The 22,698-nt window shown below is 42.8% G+C and overlaps 1 protein-coding gene across 3 annotated transcripts in view; it reads right to left on the bottom strand.

Annotated features, from left to right (window-relative positions):
- The window catches only part of LOC109865875 (myosin light chain kinase, smooth muscle), an 89,877-nt gene that overhangs the window by 30,592 nt on the left and 36,587 nt on the right, over positions 1-22,698 (bottom strand). For 2 of the 3 annotated variants that reach the window (XM_031794268.1, XM_020454368.2), the window contains exons 6-13: positions 17,774-17,939; positions 17,354-17,519; positions 17,156-17,177; positions 16,406-16,998; positions 14,699-14,902; positions 13,438-13,572; positions 9,799-9,951; positions 323-469 (exon numbers count right to left, since the gene is read on the bottom strand). In XM_031794268.1, coding sequence (XP_031650128.1) covers positions 323-469; positions 9,799-9,951; positions 13,438-13,572; positions 14,699-14,902; positions 16,406-16,998; positions 17,156-17,177; positions 17,354-17,519; positions 17,774-17,939 — 1,586 coding nt within the window. The remainder of the gene's footprint in view (positions 1-322; positions 470-9,798; positions 9,952-13,437; positions 13,573-14,698; positions 14,903-16,405; positions 16,999-17,155; positions 17,178-17,353; positions 17,520-17,773; positions 17,940-22,698) is intronic. The other variant, XM_031794271.1, reaches the window with a different exon arrangement.

Below are 22,698 nucleotides of genomic sequence, written 5' to 3'. Positions count from 1 at the left end.
CAAATGCATAAAACAACTAAAAACCAAACAACTTATCTCTGGGGGGCTGAGCAGGAAATACCAGTGTCTAAAGCAAACAGAGTTGCTAAAAACACAAAACAATAGCAAAATATGAGTTTTCCAGTCTGATTAATAGGAATAAGTGTCAACACAAGACACCGACCAGGGTTGTATGTATTCATTGTGGCACACCGTCATTGAAATGCTTTTCAACGGAATATAAAAACGTGTTTTTATTGGACTAGTCTAGGTAGTCTGTTTTCTTTCATTTGCTACCTAAAGAATATGACCTAGGAGGAGGAGAGACGAGGCCTTCTCTTACCCGCCACCTCTACGGTCATGATGACTTTGCTACCGTCCATGACTTTCAGATCCTTCAGACCACGTAGGAATACAGGGGCAGACGGCTTCGACGGCTTCTTGGTGTCAACTGCATTTGGAGGGTCCGTTCTCTTGAAAATGTTCTTCGCTGAAATGTAACGACAACATTAGCAGGGTTACTTTAAGAACATGAGTCATTTACTAAGCCGCACACTAAGCCAAGACAACCAACTTGAGATTCAGCAGCATTCCCCCAATGGACTGTTTGTCATGTAAATCAATAGTTATTGGAGTCTTGGAATACTATACAGTGCATTCGGAAAGTATTCAGACCCCTTCACTTTTCCCACATTGTTACATTACAGCCTTATTCTAAAATGGATAAAATAAAAATTCTCAATTTACACACAACACCCCATAACAACAACAAAAACAGGTCCAGAATCTTTTGCAAATGTATTAAAAATAAAAAACAGACCTTATTTACATAACTTTTCAGACACTTTGCCATGAGACTCGAGATTGAGCTCAGGTGCATTCTGTTTCCATTGATCATCCTTGATGTTTCTACAACTTGATTGGAGTCAACCTGTGGTAAATTCAATTGATTGGACATTTGGAAAGGCACACACCTGTCTATATAAGATCCCACAGTTGACTGCATGTTAGAGCAAACAGCAAGCTTCTTGAGGTCGAAGGAATTGTCCGGAGAGCTCCGAGAAAGGATTGTGTTGAGGCACAGATCTGGGGAAGTGTACCAAAACATTTTTGCAGATTTGAAGGTCTCCAAGAACACCGTGGCCTCCATTATTCTGAAATGGAAGTAGTTTGGAACCACCAAGACTCTTCCTACTGCTGGCCGCCAGGCCAAACAGAGCAATCGGGGGAGAAGAGCCTTGGTTTGGGAGAACCTTCCAGAAGGACAACCATCTCTCCAGCACTCCACCAATCAGACCTTTATGGTAGAGTGGCCAGACAGAAGCCACTCCCCAGTAAAAGACATGACAACACACTTGCAGTTTGCCAAAAGGTACCTAAAGGACTCTGACCATGAGAAACAAGATTCTCTGGTCTGATGAAACCAAGATTGAACTCCATGGCCTGAATACCAAGCGTCACGTCTGGAGGAAATATGGCACCATCCCTACGGTGAAGCATGGTGGTGGCAACATCATGCTGTGGGGGATGTTTTTCAGCGGCAAGGACTAGGAGACTAGTCAGGATCAAGGGAAAGATGAACTGAGCAAAGTACAGAGAGATCCTTGATAAAAATCTGTCCAGAGTGCTCAGGAGCGCAGACTGAGGCGAAGGTTCACCTTCCAACAGGACAATGACCCTAAGCACACAGCCAAGACAACGCAGGAGTGGCTTTGGGACACTTTTCTGAATGTCCTTGAGTGGCCCAACCAGAGCCCGGACTTAAACCCGATCAAACATCTCCGGAGAGACCTGAAAATAGCTGTGCAGCGACGCTCCCCATACTTTCCGAATGCACTGTATATTAAGCCTGGAGAAGATTTCTTATAGTACTTCCCAAATGGCACCCCATTTCCTGTACATAGTGCAATACTTCTGACCTGAACCCTATGGGGTAATGCCACTTTAAGAATGTTTACATATCTCGCATTACTCATCTCATATGTATATACTGTATCCTTAACTATCTATTGCATCTTCGCCACTGTCACTGCTCATCCATATATTTCATACTTATATATTCTCATCCCATTCCTTTACTAGATTGTGCATATTAGGTTTTGTTGTGGAATTGTTAGATGTTGCCTGTTAGATACTGCTGCACTGTCGGATCTAGAAGTATAGGCATAAGCATTTCGCTACACTCACAATAACATCTGCTAACCATGTGTATATGTGACCAATAACATTTGATTTTGATTTGATTTGGGAGCCCTGTGCATCGCTTGGGAGTCTCCGCTCGTTCAGATGAAGATGAACCTCCGGGCCAAGAGCAAGAGCTCTCCTACATCAATTACACAGCTGTCTGGCAATCTACTGCAGCCAGGACATCTGAAACCTACAGTACTGAAGAAACCATGCCAAAGACTGTGGAAACCTGTGTTCTCAATGACATTGGCAGCCAAGCGTATAGTCTGAAAACTTTCAGAGGCTCTGGAGCAGAACGTTACAAGTGTAACAACGTTACAGCTGATCCTCATATGGACTTGTCGTTGAAAAATTAGAGGTTGACCGATGATGAAAGCGGTGATGAAGACTCGTCGGCGCCAAGGCACAGCGTGATGATTTGATCACGATTTATGGCACTGTCCGGATGGATGACCATATTTATACGCATCACAGGAGTGAAGCACACCTTCGCCAGTGGCTTTCTCTGGGGCCGGACCATTGCCACGGAGGTCCAAGGATGCTGGCACACTCAGAGGCATGACGACTGATTAAATTAAATTGTCATGTTTGGATCCCTTCAGTAGCTCTGAAGAGCTGCAAGTTAAGGATTTATCTTTACAGAATTGCTGAACTAAACTGGTCGCCGGACGGTGGTCAGTTCAAAGCCCCTATCATTTAGATTGAGTGTGTCGATTAGGTTTTGCGAATGATTGTGAAGTTTTATGCGTTTTGTTTGTTGGCCAGCAGAGTGATGCTAATTAATCGATGGAGGAAATTGAAATGGGTTGCTTCATTCATTGAGAACTTGTATTGCAAATTTCCTGGCTATACTTTGTAGGCCTACGCCATAGTGTGGTGTGTATGCTATGTTATTAGACAGACACTTTTCTACATTGTAGAAAAATGTATGGTATGTACACATTTTCTAATTCTATTCTTATTGCATACTTGTAATGCATCTTTATCACTTTTAAATTGGCTTCATACTGCAGTCCTTGTACTTCAGAGTAATATTCTTTGTTTTGTTGTTCTGGACTAATGATAAATATACAGTACCAGTCAAAAGTTTGGCAACACCTATTCATTCATTTTAAATATATATATATATATTTTACATTGTAGAATAACAGTGAAGACATCAAAACTATGAAATAACATATGGAATCATGTAGTAACCAAAAAAAAGTGTTATGAAAAATCTAAATATATATATAGTAAATGAGATTCTTCAAAGTAGCCACCCTTTGCATTGACCGCATTCTCTCAACCTGCTTCATGAAGACTGTTTTTCCAACAGTCTTGAATGACTTCCCACATATGCTAAGCACTTGTTGGCTGCTTTTTCTTCACTCTGCGGTCCAATTCATCCCAAACCATCTCACTTGGGTTGCCGTCTGGTGATTGTGGAGGCCAGGTCATCTGATGCAGCACTCCATCACTCTCCTTGGTCAAATAGCCCTACACACCATCACATCTCTTCCTCCATGCTTCACGGTGGGAACCACACATGGAGATCATCCGTTTACCTACTCTGCGTCTCACAAAGACATGCTGGTTGGAACCAAAAATCTCAAATTTGGGCTCATCAAACCAAAGGACAGATTTCCACGGGTTTAATGTCCATTTGCCTGATTCTCGCAGTCTCCACTGAACAGTTGATGTTGAGATGTGACTGTTACTTGAACTCTGTGAAGCATTTATTTGGGCTGCAATCTGAGGTGCAGTTAACTCTGCAGCAGAGGTAACTGGGTCTTCCCTTCCTGTGGCCGTCCTCATGCGAGCCAGTTTCATTATAGCGCTCAATGGTGAAACTTGAAGAAAGTTCTTGACATTTTCCGGATTGACTGACCTTCATGTCTTAAAGTAATGATGGACTGTCATTTATCATTGCTTATTTGAGCTGTTCTTGCCATAATATGGACTTGGTCTTTTACCAAATAGGGCCATCTTCTATATACCACCCCTGCCTTGTAACAACAAAAAACTGGTTTGCTCAAACGTATTAAGAAGGAAATAAATGCTACAAATGAACTTTAAAACAAGGTACACCTATTAATTGAAATGCATTCCAGGTGACTACCTCATGATGCTGGTTGAGAGAATGCCACAAGTGTGCAAAGCTGTCAAGGCAAAGGGTGGCTACTTTGAAGAATCTAAAATGTATTTTGATTTGTTTAAAAAAAAATTGGTTACTACATGATTCCATGTGTTATTTCATAGTTTTGATTCCGTCACTATTATTCTACAATGTAGAAACTAGCAACAAAAAAAAAAACCACAAAAAAAATGGAATGAGTAGGTGTGTCAATTTTTGACTGGTACTTTAATTATACTACACATCGTACACTTGGGTTCCACCTTGACAACTCTGCTCTAAACGTGACTCAAATAATGCGAGAACTTAGATCGATAGAAACAGCTTATAAGTATCCGAACATTATTAATTCCATTATGGTACAAGATAGACACATTATAGTCTGGTGATGCAATGATTAGCAATGATCTTTCTAGACCCGTCAGAGACGCACAGGGCCATATGCATTTTATACACATGATTATGGAGTCAGAATGAATAAATATTACGATAGAATTCCTCCTACTCTGATCACATTTTGTCATCCTCAGAAGTCAGGAGTAGAATTTCATCCATAACTACAGACTTGCCATCTGGAGAAGTTTCCAGAGCACAACGCAATGCTATTTCTGCATCCCAAATGGCACCATTTTCCCTATTTAGTGCACTCTTTGTGAACAGAGCCCTGGTCAAAAGTAATACACAAAATAAGGAATAGGGTGCCATTTGGGATGAATACGAGATATGTCCTGAACGTTACCAGGTGTGCGTCCCAAAAGGCACCCTAACACCTATACAGTGCACTACTTTTGATCGGACACGTTACAGTACTTCAATTACAGCTCGATCACCCTTTAGACCCGTGCTCTAAACACCACAGCGACGATCTGGACACTCCAAATGACTGATGTGATGTTATTGGCAAACTAGTGAGGTACATGTCCTGAAAAAGCAAACACTTGGATAATCTCATTAAAGATGACCGTAGGACATGAGGGAAAAGGGCGATGCTCTTGCCAAGGTCTTTAAGAGTCAAAATCAAATGACTTGACTCATCAATTATACTTTAGTCATAATGGGGTAAAAAGCTAAGTTGAATCTAATGATAAAAACATGTATTATCACAATACAGTTATATAGAAAGAAATCATATATCAAAATAAAAAGGGACAGGGGGAGCAAGAGGACGAGCTGTTCTGAGCGAAACAGGCACATTTCCACGAGGGACTTCTCTATTACGGAGGTCTTCCTGAGAGAGAGAGCGAGGACCTTTTTGGCCCTCGCTCCTTGATTCATACGCACCATGTATGGCGTTTGGTTCTACGTAAAGTCAACCCCCTCCCCAGGTTCATAAATCTAGTGGCCATAACCTTGTGGACGTCAGGACCCTACAAGACAGGGCTGGTCATAAACACAGCCCACTGTCTGTATACATACCCAGCATGCCAGAGGGAGATCCAAGGCATCTCCAGCATGTTTCCATCAGCACTACTGCTTAAAAAGCCCCGTTTCACTGCTGCCTCAGGCTGCGTCCCAAATGGCACCCTATTCCCTTTATACTATACTAACTTTTCACCTGGGCTTATGGGAGCTTTCGTCAGCCCTGGTCAAAAGTAGTGGGAATATGGTGCCATTTGGGACCGACAGTAATCTGAGGAGCCCTCATAACAGTTTACACATGGCACAAGGGCCCGACTTTAAACAAAGTTAATAATAATGCAGGGAGCCTAACTGCGTGGGACATCCTCTAGCCCCTCTACCAATCCTAAGGCATGCAATACTCAGTCAATATAAACATTTTGCATTTCCCAAAGGCATTTCAATAGTAAAAAGAAACCATCACACCTTACAGTATTCATAGATCATTGGAGGCTGCTGAGGGGAGGACGGCTCATAGTAATGGCTGGGATGGAGCGTAATGGAATGGTAACTAACCCAAGAAAACCATCTGTTTCATACCATTCCATTCACTCCATTCCGGCCATTATTATGAGCCGTCCTCCCTTCAGCAGCCTCCGCTGTCATATACTGTAGGTATATGTACAGTATGATGATCCTAACTTACAGCTAACACTGCCATGGCTGTTCTTCAACAATATCTTAGCTGTGTTGAACATAAGACTCACCCTACCTCTTAGACTGGCATCATATAAATGGGCACCAATCCACTCATCTACTTGTTCTCACAGATTCAGTGTGATGCCAACTTGCCAAGCGAATCAACGGCCACTTGGCTTGCAGCTAGCCCATCTGCATGAAGCGTTGCATCTTTAAATCAGGGCTTAGAAAGAAGACTCTTAAATCAGATTGAAGTGAGGGTTAACCTGTAGATCGAGATCACAATGGAATCTTACAGTCAGTGTCATTACTGTTAAACATAAGTGTATTATAATGCATTATAAAGGACTTCATAAAAAGTGCTTCCAAACAGATTCCAAAAATATTGGATTGTGGATGTCCTTAAAGTTATACTCTAGCACTCTTTTGCTACTAAAAATTAATGAGTGCCATTAGTTCTTAATGCATGACCAAGATGGTTGGTGTGCTAGCAAGTCAAACAAGCTATATTTATCTCTCCCTCTCTCATGCTGCATGCTGAACTCACGGTGCATGTGTGGGAAAATGATGGCATTTCACATTTTAAAAAGCTGAACCTCTGCCATGAAGCCCTGTGTGCACTGAAAGACAAGGTTTCTGTCCCAAATGGCACCCTATTCCCTACACAGTACACTACTTTTGACCAGGGCCATGGTAAAAAAATAAAAAAATAAAAAAGTAGTGGACTATATAGGGAATGTGGTGCCGTTTGGGATGTAGACCAGATGCATGCTGGAACAGAGAGAGCAGATGTTTCCTTAAATGCAACATCAGAGCCCTAAAATAGATATTCTCTTAGAGCAGCAGCGTTGCTTATCAAAGGGCTAAAAGTACTCTCAATATAGACATTTCAGGGCTTTAGTAAACAGTCAAATGCTCATTCTTCTGAGAAGAGAAGCATATTTCCCATCATGGATTGAGCACATTCTCAATAAAGCCAAAAGATTGCTAAGACTTAAAATAGCCTGATAGTACGAGACACATTTTATGTACAGTACCAGTCAAAAGTTTGGACACACCTACTCATTCAAGGGTTTTTCTTTATAGTTACTATTTTCTACATTGTAGAATAATAGTGAAAACATCCAAACTATGAAATAACACATATGGAATCATGTAGTAACCAAAAAAGGTGTTAAACAAATCAAAATACATTTTAGACTTGAGATTCTTTGCCTTGACAGCTTTGCACACTCTTGGCATTCTCTCAACCAGCTTCACCTGGAATGCTTTTCAAACAGTCTTGAAGAAGTTCCCACGTATGCTGAGGAGTTGTCTGCTTTTCCTTCACTCTGCGGTCCAACTCGCCATCCCAAACTATCTCAATTGGGTTGAGGTCGGGGGATTGTGGAGGGCAGGTCATCTGATGCAACACTCCATCCCTCTCCTTTTGGTCAAATAGCCTTTACACATCCTGGAGGTGTGTTTTGGGTCATTGTCTTGCTGAAAAACAAATTATAGTCCCACTAAGCTCAAACCAGATGGGATGGCGAATAGCTGCAGAATGCTGTGGTAGCCACGCTGGTTAAGTGTGCCTTGAATTCTATATAAAACACAGACATTGTCACGAGCAACACACCTACACCATCACACCTCCTCCTCCATGCTACACGGTGGGAACTACACAAGCGGAGATCATCCGTTCACCTACTCTGCATCTGACTAAGACACTGTGGTTGGAACGAAAAAAATCTCACTTTTGGACTTCAGTCCAAAAATACAGATTTCCACCAGTCTAATGTCCATTGCTCGTGTTTCTTGGCCCAAGCAAGTATATTCTTCTTATTGGTGTCCTTTAGTAGTGGTTTCCTTTCAGCAATTCAACCATGAAGGCCTGATTCCTCTAAACAGTTGATGTTGAGATGTTTGTTACTTGAACTCTGTGAAGCATTTATTTCGGCTGCTTTCTGAGGTGCAGTTAATTGCTGATTTCTGAGGCTAGGAACTAATGAACTTATCCCCTGCAGCAGAGATACCTCTGGGTCTTCCTTTCCTGTGGCAGTCCTCATGAGAGCCAGTTTCATCATAGCACTTGATGGTTTATGCGACTGCACTTGAATAAGCTTTCAAAGTTCTTGACATTTTCCGGATTGACTGACCTTCATGCATTAAAGTAATGATGGACTGTTGTTTCCCTTTGTTTATTTGAGCTGTTCTTGGCATAATACGAATTTTACCAAATATTGCTATCTTCTGTATACCACCCCTACCGATCAGCTCAAATGCACTAAAAAGGAAAGAAATGCCTCAAATGAACTTTTAACAAGGCACACCGGTTAATTGAAATGCATTCCAGGTGACTACCTCATGAAGCTGGTTGAGAGAATGCCAAGAGTGTGCAAAGCTGTCAAGGCAAAGGGTGGCTACTTTGAAGAATCTCAAATATAAAATATATTTTGATTTGTTTAACACTTTGTTGGTTACTACATGATTACATATGTGTTATGGCATAGTTTTGATGTCTTCACTACTATTCTACAATGTAGAAAACAGTAAAAAAAAAAAACTTGAATGAGTCGGTGTCCAAAATTTGGACTGGTACTGTATAGATTTATATTTTACCGGAGATGTTTCTATATATAGCATGTTTAAAGAATCTGTCAGCATAACATGCATGTGTGTTCAGATGTTCAAAAATTTACATTTTCTTTTAATAACTTGAAATATTAATTCGGCATTCCCCTACATGACCATCATTTTAGTAAAGCAGACTTTTCCCTTGTCCTAAAAAAATATTTCCAAAGCAATTGTGGTGTACACTGAGTGTACAAAACATTAGGAACACCTGCTCTTTCCATGACATAAAGAGTGACCAGGTGAATCCAGGTGAAAGCTATGATCCCTTATTGATGTCACTTGTTAAATCCACTTCAAATCAGTGTAGAAGAAGGCGAGGAGACAGGTTAAAGAAGGATTTTGAAGCCTTGAGACATGATTGTGTATGTGTGCCATTCAGAGGGTGAATGAGCAAGACAAACGATTTAAGTGTCTATGAACAAGGTATGGTAGTTCTTGAGTGTGTCAAGAACTGCGACGCTGCTATTCACACTCAACTGTTTCCCGTGTGTATCAAGAATGGTCCACCAATCAAAGGACATCCAGTCAACTTGACACAACTGTGGGAAGCATCGGAGTCAACATGGGCCAGCATCCCTATGGAATGCTTTCGACACCTTGTAAAGTTCATGCCCCGATGAATTGAGGCTGTTCTGAGGGTAACAGGGGGTGCAACTCAATATTAGGAAGGTGTTCCTAATGTTTTGTACTCTCAGTGTAATGTGTATTGTATATTGTATGTACCTAGTGTCTCAGAGTACGGGTCATGATCTATGATCAGTTATAACTTTTGGATCTTAATGAACAGCATATGGACAGGGAGGAGCTGAACCCACTCTGAGAAGCTTGATACATACGGCCACTGTAGAGGCTCCCAAGCCCACCTTTGACGATGACTCTGGAAGTGCACACTGCTCTCCCATGGCTGTTCTCAGCGACACACGCGTACTGGCCTTCGTCCTCTGGCAGTGCACCCTGGACTGTGAGTTGGGTCAGGCCATTCTCAAAGGCAGAGTGGGCATGCGGCACTGGCTTGTCTGGAGAGGCAGTGGGGGAAGGAACATGCGTCACACTCGAGGAGGAAACACCTAAACCCAGTCCACACACAGCAACAACAAAAAGGTTTCTTACACTAAGAGTGTAAAAGTAAAGGAGAGCAGTATTACATGGAGAGAGATGATTGAAGAAAGATTATTAGAAATTAAGCACGAGACTAATATTCATTCATTCATATTGAACAAAGAAAATGTTTGCTGTGGAATCGCTCATGAACAAATAATGTGTGGTGGCAGAAAAAGACTACACAAATGTAAAAAACAACAACAACCTTGTAACTGATCGGATGTGTGTTTCCCTGCAGGCCGGAGTTTACACAGACAGGCAGCTAGCTAGCTCTGTGTTAAATTGATCCTGGATGGGTCTCCCGAGTGGCGCAGCGTTCTAAGGCCGGAGTTTACACAGACAGGCAGCTAGCTAGCTCTGTGTTAAATTGATCCTGGATGGGTCTCCCGAGTGGGAGAACCTGGTTCGGGTCCAGGCTCTGTCGCAGCCGGCCGCGACCGGGAGACCAATTGGAAGGCGCACAATTGACCCAGGGTCGTCCGGGTTGAGGGAGAGTTTTGCCGGCAGGGATGTATCTGTCCCAGCGTCCACTAGCGACTCCTGTGGTGGGCCGGGCGCAAATGCACGCTGACACGGTCGCCAGGTGTATGGCGTTTCCTTTGACACATTGGTGCAGCTGGCTGCCGGGTTAAATGGGTCGTCGTGTCAAGAAGCAGTGAGGCTTGGTTGGGTTGTGTTTCGGGGGACGCACGGCTCTCGACCTTCGCCTCTCCCGAGTCCGTACGGGAGTTGCAGCGATGGGACAGGAACGTAACTACCAATTGGATACCACGAAATTGTGGAGAAAGTTTTGTAACTACAGCGCACAACATGATTCAATGCACCAGTAAATAAATCGGCACAATCACATTTTGGAGTTTTACAAATTTTGGAGCTCAAATTGAGATCATGTATACTGTGCTAATGACGACACAAAGAGAGAGTAACGGAGAGGAATGTACAATATGCCATATTTATGCACCACCGCTATATAAACGGCTCTTGCTCCCTCCTGCTGCTGGACCACCCAATCCCAAGAAAGGCAATCACTTTGAAATCCAGGGGAGCCTTTTTTTTGTCCTTGTGGTAGGCATTTCATAATCGGCCGGCACAGGTCAGAGTTTGGAAAGAGAGAGAGTCTCAGATGTCTGCTTTTGGAGCACAAACACTTGCCAAGTCTAGCTGTGTGTAATATTTCAGAAGAGGTTTCAGGAGGCAGCGATGCATGTTTTTCCTTTATATGGTTCCTAGGCCTCATATTTGTTTAATGGCTGTGGGTGTATTTTCCAGCGGAAAGAACAGAGGGCTGCGAATCGGTCGGTGCTGGGATCCCTGCTGGGAGCGGGGACTATTTCTCTTCCCTGAGATAAGTGTGATGCCATTAACTGTCCATCCGTCTTCAAGAGACCAGAGTATAACATCAACAGTTCCCGTACAGCTCAGACCTGGAGCACTAAGAGAAGTGGCCTTGTGGAAACTATGGCTACGTCCCAAGTGACACCCTACTCTCTATAGAGTGCACTACTTTTGACCAGGACCCATAGGGGTCTGGTCAAAAAGTAGTATACTATGAAGGGAATAGGGTGCCATTTGGGACACAAACTATGTTAGATCCTTCGCTAAAATCAGCAAAAAGTCAATTCTATTTGAGTTTAAAGATTAAATCTCTATTTTAAAGATGCCTCTTAAAGGCCCAGTGCAGACAAAATGTGATTTTCATATGTTTTATATTTCAGCACTGTGGAGTTGTGAAAATAATGATAATGCCTTTCTAGTGTACTGTAAGAGCTGTTTGAAAAGGCCGCCTGAAATGTCATCTTGTTTTGCTGAGATGGAGCTTTGGTCTGCCTGGTGACGTCACTACATGGTAAATTAGTTAATAAACCAATAAGAAAGAAAGTGCCAAACCACTCTCCCAATAACAGCTAGTTTTCAATTTTCCCCTCCCCACTCTGCCCACTCCCAGACAGTCCTAGCAAATTTCTTGCTTGAGAAATTGCTCTTTGCTAAGAAGCTATTTTTATTAATTTTTTTACAATTAAGTACTGTAAGGTACTTAATTGTTACCCAGAAATGATTTGATATTTAGATTAAAACGGCTGCATTGGACCTTTAATACTTTTCAGCTATGTTTTCTAACGAGGATAATTCAACTCAAACACATTTGGCCACCGAAGTAAAACAAAACACAAACAATTACATTGGCCAAGACACTTCAAACAAGTTCAGGAGTTGAACTTTTGACTAGAAATGCAAGTTACAGTTAAGAACTGTAGCCCTATGCTGTGAGCCAAGTTAGGCTCAGGTGATAGATTGATTTTGTCTAACTCTTAACAAATTGTGATCCATCTTCATTAAATATGGAAGGATAAAAATGACCTAGCTACAATAAAAAAATTCTATGTTCAGTTGGAATTCTGCTAGATCAATTGTCATGCCAAGCTTTCATTTTGGTTAGTGATATTGGGTACCCTTAGGACGTCCATACTCCCAAGGCTAAACCCTAACCTTAACCCTTACCGTAACCAATTCAAATGTCAACTCCAATGAGACAGACGTCCCAAGGCTCCCGTATAGCATTAATCCATTTTGGAGTTATGACCTTCAAAATTGCCCATTCAAGGGGTTTCCTCCGACATTCTTTACGTAGAGCAGTTAAAGATGAAAAAGATCAACATTCTCTGTGTGGGATCTGACATATTACAGAGACACATGAGCCTTCAGCAGCAGAGCAGCCTGACATGTGAAACGGTGGTCCTGTGATGGGCCGGCCTCATGCTGAGAGGGAAAGCAGTAGCAGACTTACTATGGCGGTGTCCCAAAGGGCACCCTATTACCTTTATAGTGCACTACTTTTGACCAGGGCCCGTAGTGCCATTATATAGGTGCCATTTGGGAACGCATGTAATAAATTACACACACACCCCACCTAGCTGATCTATTCAAGAGGGTTCTGAGTACAGGGACTTTTTGTTATTCCTACCACTTCTCCCTTCATCCTTCACTTTTCATAGGAGTGGAAGGGATTTTCGTCTGTCTGTCCAATGAGATGCAAAGCATTGAAAAACAGGATTATCACCCCCCTCTTGTGGGTATAATGGATATACGGTAACTAGCAGACAATGGTGACTGCTACTGCTAGGGTTGCACATTTATGGTAATTTTTGCCAAATTCCCAGGTTTCCCAGAAATTCCAGTTGGAAATTATGGGAAAGTTACTGGAACTTTGCATCCTTAGTTACTGCAGGGGGAGATGCAGGGTGGCAGGTAGCCTATCAGTTTAAGAGCATTGGGCCAGTAACCGAAAGATTGCTGGTTTGAATCCCTGAGCCGATTAGGTGAAAAATCTGTCCGTTGTGCCCTTGAGCATGGCACCTATTTCTTAAGTCAGTTAAAATTGTTTTAATGATGGGCTCTCTCACCGTTTAGGAGCCAGGAGATGTTCGGTAGAGGCTCCCCCTCCACTGAACACTGCAGAAGGAAGTCCTGGCCCTCACTCACTGAACATCCCTTCAGGACAGTGCTGAACGCAGGGGGCTTGCCCTCCAGCCGTGGGTCTGCAGGGGAGGGAGTACACAGACAGGTCGTATTCTTAATACTCTAAATGTATTACATTGGGGCCTTACATTTGAAATGCGTGGTACTGGTCAGTCTAACGGCCCACTTCCACCATAAGACTTTACCCCAGTGTTTGGCCTAAAGTACCTGCCGCAAACAATACCTACCCGGTCTTGGGACAACCGACCGCGGTATCAGCAAACTAGGTGTATGACCAGATGCAATCTTTCCTTCTCTCCAGTAGAGGGCATAGGTGGACAAGAATTGTGGCAGTCATGTCTGGGAGGACACACACTCCCAACAAAAAGACTGCTCATCTCAAGCACAATAACCTGAATATGCATAGAGTCCGACACGGCTCTGTATTATGGAAAATAAAAGCGATAAATTCTGGACTCTCCCTAAATTAAATCACCGTAGACTGGTGCCAGTACGTTTAGTCCAAACAAAACCACCAACCAGATATCAAAACAGTTTCACTTTGACCATCATTCAATAAACAACCAACTGTTATTTGGTTAAAGACCGCAGACAGCTTATAAGGACCGGTCCAATAGCAACAGTGTCTCGTTTTAGTTGAACTCAGCCCAAAATCGGCATTGCCGCTGAGGAATGAACTAAACGGTCGATGTGCTCACCTTAGTTTAGCCTGCCTTCATCATTATCGTGTTTTGATTAAGACGGGCAGTGGAAATGAATTGGACGCTTATTTACCCAAAAAGGCAGAGCTGGAGACTGCGGAGACCATTTACGTCTAAACTACTGTACCTTCAACCATAGACCTGTCAGATGAAAAGGATGACGCGATAAATATCCTGCACAACAAGGGCCTTAGTTCACACTATTAAAACCAACAATGCTGCTCTCCTGTTCTCCTTTAGTTCCTGCCACAGTGTGTATGGTATACACTTTTTGACTAGAGCCCTACGGGTCCTAGGGACTCACACCTGATTTAAAATAAATCAACTGCTCATCAAGCTTTGATCATTTTAAAATCAGATGTGTGGTGCTAGGGCAAAAAAAAAAAATGTTGCACCTCTTGGGTTCCCCAGGACCAGGATTCGGAAATGCTGGATAAAAAAATTAAAAAATCTGGTGATATTTGGGACTAAACTAAGTACTTACTCTTGACCGTGAGGTTCCAAGTCGAGGACACCTTCCCAGTGCTAGTAGTCAGGGTGCATCCGTACGTCCCACTGTCCCTTTTCTGGACGTTGTCCACAGTGAGGATGTGAGTGTTGCCGTCCTGCTGGAAGCTCAGCCCTGCTCTGGGTCTCAAAGGGAAGCCATCTTTAACCCAGCTCAGGCCAGCCACGGGAGAGCCTGAGACTGGAAGAGCACATTAACAGTCAATCTAATGGGTTAAATATGCAATAATAAAAGTAGCTAAGAACTGTTCGTGAACTGGTATTCGTGAATTGGCAAAAATGTGCATCTAAACATGACAAATACATACAGCATTTTACAGAGTTACGGTTCATATAAGGAAATCAGTCAATTGAAATCAATTCAATCCGAATCCATGGATTTCACATGACTGGGAATACAGATATGCATCTGTTGGTCACAGATACCTTCAAAAAAAGGAAGGGTCGGGGAACAGAAAATCAGTCAGTATGTGGTGTGACCCCCATTTTCCTCATGCAGCGCGACACATCTCCTTCGCATAGAGTTGATCAGGCTGTTGACTGTGACCAGTGGAATGTTGTTCCAATCCTCTTCAATGGCTGTGCGAAATTGCTGGATATTGGCGGGAACTGGAACACGCTGTCGTACACGTAGATCCAGAGCATCCCAAACATGCTCAATAGGTGACATGTCTGGTGAGTATGCAGGCAATGGAAGAACTGGGACATTTTCAACCTACAGGAATTATGTATAGATCCTTGCAACAATGGGCCATGCGCATCATCATGCTGAAACATGAGGTGGCGGATGAATGGGATGACAATAGGCCTCGGGATGTCGTCACGGTATCTCTGTGCATTCAAATTGCCATCAATAAAATGCAATTGTTTTCATTGTTCGTAGCCCATACCATAACCCCACCACCACCATAGGGCATTCTGTTCACAACGTTGACGTCAGCAAACCATCTGCCATCTGCCCAGTACAGTTTAAACCATGAAAAGCACATTTTTCCAGCGTGACAGTGACCATTGAAGGTCAAGACCCTGATGAGGACGACGAGCATGCAGGTGAGCTTCACTGGGACTGTTTCTGACAGTTCTACGGATGTGCAAACCCCCAGTTTCATCAGCTGTCTGGGTGGCTGGTCTCAGACGCAAGTGAAGAAGCCGGATTTGGAGGTCCTGGGCTGGTGTGGTTACACTTGGTCTATGGTTGAGGCCGGTTGGACGTACAGTACTGCCAAATTCCCTAAAATGACTTGAGGCGGCTAATGGTAGAGATATTAACATTAAATTCTCTGGCAACAGCTCTGGTGGACATTCCTACAGTCAGCATGCTAATTGCACACTCCCTCTTAACTTGAGACATCTGTGGCATTGTGTTGTGACAAAACTGCACATTTTAGCATGGCATTTTATTGTCCCAAGCACAAGGTGCACCTGTATAAAGATCATGCTGTTTAATCACATTTTTGATATGCCACATCTGTTAGGTGGATGGATTATCTTGGCAAAGGTTAAATGCTCACTAACAGGGATGTAAACATATTTCTGCACAGCATTTTTAGAGGAATAAGATGTTTGTGCTTAAGGACCATTTCTGGGACCTTTTATTTCAGGTCATGAAACATGGGACCAACACTTTACATGTTGCATTTATATTTTTGTTCAATATAATACACCATAAGATGTTTTGAGTCACCTTGGCATTTGAATGAGACTTTGGTCCCCTCTTTAGTGTCCTGGCTCTGAGGTACAGAGTCAAATTTTGGTGGAGCTCCAGCAGTCCCTGCTGTCCTCGCTGACCTGCTCTCTCTGGCCTGCCTTCTAGTCTCTCTAGTGGGCTCTGGAGATGGCTGTGGGGGGCTCTGGACTCCCACTGGGAGAGTCTTCACCCTATCCCTTGTATCCCTCTCAGGGGCTCTGTGTGGGTCTGGGCTGGTCCTAGCAGCTCCTTGGCCTCTTAGATGGTGTTGCAGACTGGTGGAGCTGGCAGCCTTTGGGGTTGCCACTCCATGCTTTCTAGGGGCCTCATCAGGCAGGTCTGCAGGGGGCTTGGGAGATGCCAGGATGGTGGTCTTGGGAGACACCATGGTGTCCTTCCATGTTGCTTTGGTCAGCTCTGTGTGGTCTTTGGTCTCCCTGGTGAGTGTGGCGAGTCTCTCTCTGGTCTCAGTCCTGTCTCCTGTCTTGGTAGGTGAACGCCGGTCAGCGAGCAGGCCGTTACTTGTGTGCTTGACTTCGGGTGAGTCAGTTGTCTTTGGGACAGGGGCCACCGGAGCAGAGGGACCAAGGCTGTAGTAACACATTGTCAAGGGATTGAATATTTAACTGTAGAGAAATTCCTGTGGAATTATTTGGTAGAAATGTATACATCTCATGAAAATAATTGCTCATGGAATCACAGTTAGTAATACTACAATGCAGGGAATTGTATGAGATACATACTCACATGCCAGCCTCACTGCCTGAACCTAAAAAGGAAAGGATGCACACTGAATTTCCTCTCAAACACAACAAAAAATGTCCCAAATATAACTTGTCCCAAATGGCACCCTATTCAGTGGACCCTAGTCAAAAAGAGTGCACTACAAAGGGGAAAAGTCATATTTGGGACACAGCCTGTGTGTTGATGGCTGCAGTATCTTACCCTGAACATTCAGCTCTGCTGTAGCTGTGGCCTTCCCAGCACTGTTGGCCACAGAGCAGGTGTACATTCCTGCATCGTCCACACACACGTCTCGGATCTCCAGGAAGTGGATTCCCGACTTCTCAAACATGTTGAAGTGGGAAGAAGTATGAAGCTCTTCATCTCCCTGTGACACCCATCAAAGAGAAAAAGTGACAAAGTGGAAGAGAGAGATGTCAGAGATTAAGACTCACCATCCTACATATTTGAAAGACAATACACCATCTCTGTTCTAACCAGAGTTGCAAAATCTAAATGTTAACTTTCCAAAATATCATGCTTATTCCCTCCTAATTCAAAAAAAAAGTGGGATTGCTGGAAAACCTGGGAATTTTGGGAAAGCTACTGAGATTACTAAACCTTCTCTCTGTTCCATCTCACCTTAAGCCAGGTAACCAGGGGCTGTGGGCGTCCTGTGATTTTGGCAGAGAACTTGCCACTCTGTCCCAATCGGACAAAGATGCGCGAGGGCCTTGTCACAAACTTAGGGGGGCTCTCCCCCCAGATACTGGGCATACTCTCCATGGTTGACACTCCAAACCGCCCACTGGAGTCAGAGAAAACACAACCACTCACTACCTCAGCATCCAAATATGTGTCTGCTTAATCACACCACTTGAACAAACAAATTCCATTTGAACAATGACTTAATATAGCAAATATGAGTGACTGACAGACTATATTTACAGGCAGTTGCTTGCGGATCCAACTTTAACGAGATTTTGTCTGCAGCAATCAAAGATCAGGAGCTTCCCGAATCTTCTGTGCATGTACAGAGTATATCAAACCTTAGGAACACCTTCCTAATATTGAGTTGCACCCCCCCCCCCCCTTACTTAAATCCACAACTTGGATCCCTCCACAGCCTCATAGATGATCTAGATACTTTTTCTAACCTCTCTGCATTACAACCAAATTATGATAAGTACTACATTTAAGCAATAAGGTACGAGGTGGTGTGGTATATTGGCCATATACTGTACCACAATCCCCAGAGGTTCCTTATTGCTATTATAAACTGGTTACCAACGTAATTAGAGCAGGACAAACAAATGTTTTGTAATACCCGTGGTATAAGCTCTGATATACCACAGCTGTCAGCCAATCAGCATTCAGGGCTCGAACCATCCCAGTTTATAATATGTATTGGATCACCCCCCCAAAAAAATGATACTTTTACATTACCATGTAGTTTACAAATAAAATGGTCTGACGGTGAAGTGGACATACTCGGTATTCAAAGAAATGATCTCACTACAACACATTTTAATAGAAAGTTAGCAAAAATAGAGCTTGCTACAGTGGAAAGGAAAATACCTTTCCATTTGTGGAGAGATCACCCTGATTAACTCTTTAGTCATATGCCTGTTTAACAATTTATTTTATTTTATGAGCAAAACATTTTATTTTCTTTGGAACAGCAAGCCAGACAACATTAAAACAGGCCTATTTCTATAATGATCATGAATTCGGGGACGCAAAAATGATTCAATATTAAAGCATTACACTTCTCACTAAAGGCTTCAGTCATACAAAAGCTATACTTAAAACCCAAACTGGTTCTCTAGCAAGAATGTGTGACCCCATGTTCAGGAATGGGCTTTAATCTCTCACTTAAGGTTATTTGAAAATGAAATCATCATCTCTAAAATATCGCTATTTTTAAAACAAGTCATAGAAAGTCGGTTGCAATTTCAGTTTAATCCACCAGAAAAGACAAAACAAATATTACAACAAATATTATAACCAATATTATGGTTAAACTCAAATACACTAATTGATAAAAAAAAAATATATATCTTTGGTTATAATATTTATAATGATATCATAAATCGGACTGGTGGAGTTGTCACACATGCAGCAAACAAAAATATATGGACATTTCAGCTCTACTCAAAATGATATCTAATTTCAGCATTACCGCAAAAATGGAAGAGGCAATTGGAAGGGGGGAAAAGTAAGGAACATGTCTGTTGGCCCTGCATTAAAGACCAAAATTGTCTAAAGACCAATTGTGATACTTTATTTGATTTCATTTAAGGACCAAATAATTGACAGCTGTCGGGGGGATACAACCATCCCAGCTATGCAGATTTTGCTGGGAAGAGACAGAATAATTATCAGATCAAATTGTATTGGTTACATACAGTACCCATGGTTAGCAGATGTTATTGCGAGCGTAGCAAAATGCTTGTGCTTCTAGTTGCGACAGTGCTGCAATATGTAATATAACAATTCCTCAACAACTACCTACTGCACACAAATCTAAGTAAAGACTAAGAATATATACATATACATGTATGGATGAGCAATGACAGGCAGCATAGGCAAGATGCAATAGATGGTATAAAATACAGTATATAGATAGATGAGTAATGCAAGATATGCAAACATTATTAAAGTGCCATTATTTAAAGTGACTAGTGATCCATTTATTAAAGTGGCCAATGATTTCAAGTCTGTATGTAGGCAGCAGCCTTTCTGTGTTAGTGATGGCTGTTTTACAGTCTGATGGTCTAGTGGCCCGGGGACTTCAATGCAGGGAAACTTAAATCCGTTTGACCAAATTTCTATCAGTATGTTAAATGTGCAACCAAGAGGGGAAACAACTCTGGACCACCTTTACTCCACACACAGAGACGTATACAAAGCTTTCCCTCGCCCTCCATTTGGCAAATCTGACCATAATTCTATCCTCCTGATTCCAAGCAAAAATTTAAGCAGGAAGCACCAGTGACTCGATCTATACAAGTGTCAGATGAAGAAGATGCTAAACTACAGGACTGTTTTGCTAGCACAGACTGGAATATGTTCCGGGATTCTTCCGATGGCATTGAGGAGTACACCACATCAGTCACTGGCTTTATCAATAAGTGCATCGAGGATGTCGTGCCCACAGTGACTGTACGTACATAACCGGACCAGAAGCCATGGATTACAGGCAACATTCGCACTGAGCTAAAGGGTAGAGCTGCCACGTTCAAGGAGCGGGACACTAACCCGGAAGCTTAAAAGAAATCCCGCTATGCCCTCCGATGAACCATCAAACAGGTAAAGCATCAAAACAGGACTAAGATCGAATCGTACTACACCGGCTCCTCTGGCAGGGCCTGCAAACTACTACAGACTACAAAAGGGAAGCACAGCCGAGAGCTGCTCAGTGACACGAGCCTACCAGACGAGCGAAATTACTTTTATGCTCGCTTCGAGGCAAGTAACACTGAAACATGCATGAGCCGTTCCGGACGACGGTGTGATCACGCTCTTCACAGCCAATGTGAGCAAGACCTTTAAACAGGTCAACATTCACAAGGCCGCAGGGCCAGATGAATTACCAAGACATGTAAGCATGCGCTGACAAACTGGCTTCACTGACATTTTCAACCTCTTCCTGTCTGAGTCTGTAATACCAACATGTTTCAAGCAAGCTACCATAGACCCTGTGCCCAAGAACACTAAGGTAACTTGCCTAAATGTCTACCGACCCATAGCACTCATGTCTGTAAGGCTGGTCATAGCTCACATCAACACCATTATCCCAGAAACCCTAGGACCCTCTCCAATTTGCATACCGCACCAACAGATCCACAGATGATTCCATCTCTATTGCCCTCCACACTGCCCTTTCCCACATGGACAAAAGGAACACCTATGTGAGAATGCTATTCGTTGACTACAGCTCAGCGTTCAACACCATAGTGCCCTCAAAGCTCATCACTAAGCTAAGGGCCCTGGGAATAAACACCTCCCTCTGCAACTGGATCCTGGACTTCCTGGCGGGCTGCCAACAACACATCCGCCATGCTAATCCGTAACACAGGGGCCCCTCAGGGGTGCGTGCTCAGTCCCCTCCTGTACTCCCTGTTCACTCATGACTGCATGGCCAGGCACGACTCCAACACCATCATTACGTTTGCCGATGACACAACAGTGGTAGGCCTGATCAACAACAACGATGAGACAGACTATAGGGAGGAGGTCAGAGACCTGTCTGTTTGGTGCCATGATAACAACCTCCCCCTCAACGTGATCAAGACAAAGGAGATGATTGTGGACTACAGGAAAATGAGGACCGAGCAAGCCCCTATTCTCATCGACGGGGCTGCATTGGAGCAGGTTGAGAGCTTCAAGTTCCTTGGTGTCCACATCGCCAACAAACTATCACTGTCCAAACACACCACCCTTTTTTACACTGCTGCTACTCTGTCTTATCTATGCAAAATCACAAACTCTACATACATGTACATATTATTTCAATTGCCAAATCAAATGTTATTGGTCACATACAAATGGTTAGCAGATGTTAATGCGAGTGTAGCGAAATGCTTGTGCTTCTAGTTCCGAGCAGTCTTTACCGTGCAGTAATGACTAACCTGAACCTGTGCCCCTGCACCGGTACCCCCTGTAATTAGCCTCGCTACTGTTATTTTAGTGCTGCTCTTTAATTATTTGTTCTTTTTTTACTTAACTTATTTTTCTTAAAACTGCATTGTTGGTTAAGGGCTTGTAAGAAAGCATTTCACTGTAAGGTCTACACCTGTTGCATTCGGCGCATGTGACATAAAATTAAATAAATCAATAATAATCTTAGCCACAATCAACAGCCTGATCAATTCTATGCGAAGAAGATGTATCACGCTGCATGAGGCAAATGGTGGTCACACCAGATACTGACTGGTTTTCTTACTTTTTTTTAAGGTATCTGTGACCCAATGCATATCTGTATTCCCAGTCATGTGAAATCCATAGATAATGGCAAATTAATGTATTTCAATTGACTGATTTCTTTATATGAACTGTAACTCTAAAATCTTTGAAATGATTACATGTTGCGTTTTTATTTTGGTTCAATATATATATAAAAACACAGGAAAATCACGTTTTTGACAGCACTGGGCCTTGAAAACGGCAACATTTTATTTATGCACCATGGCAAAATGTGTAGAATTGCAGGAAATTAACTTTTAAAACTTCCGCGAGATGCCGCCCCCCCCCCCCCAACCAAACCTCACTTAGGGCCTCAAAAAGGCTAAGCAGCATAGTACCCTTTGATCTCAATCAGTTTCATGGAGATATGCATTTAGATCTACTTGAGTTTCGAAGTAGCCTACAGTGTTGTTTTGAATTATGGAGGGAATACATTTTAGAGCAGATGGTGGTAAACTAGCATACTGTAGCGTACCTGTGTATTTTGCACAGTTGAGTTCTGGCCACATGAAAGAAAAGTGTGTTGGCGGATTTGTCTTACAGTAACGCTATAACGTTATTACAGTAACGCTAACCCTATTCGGGTTAGGTAGAATACT

Source organism: Oncorhynchus kisutch, linkage group LG2 (assembly GCF_002021735.2).
Source record: "Oncorhynchus kisutch isolate 150728-3 linkage group LG2, Okis_V2, whole genome shotgun sequence".
Taxonomy (NCBI): domain Eukaryota; kingdom Metazoa; phylum Chordata; class Actinopteri; order Salmoniformes; family Salmonidae; genus Oncorhynchus; species Oncorhynchus kisutch.
The sequence above is the reverse complement of the archived record's forward strand: the minus strand, read 5'-3'. Positions and strand labels throughout refer to the sequence as shown.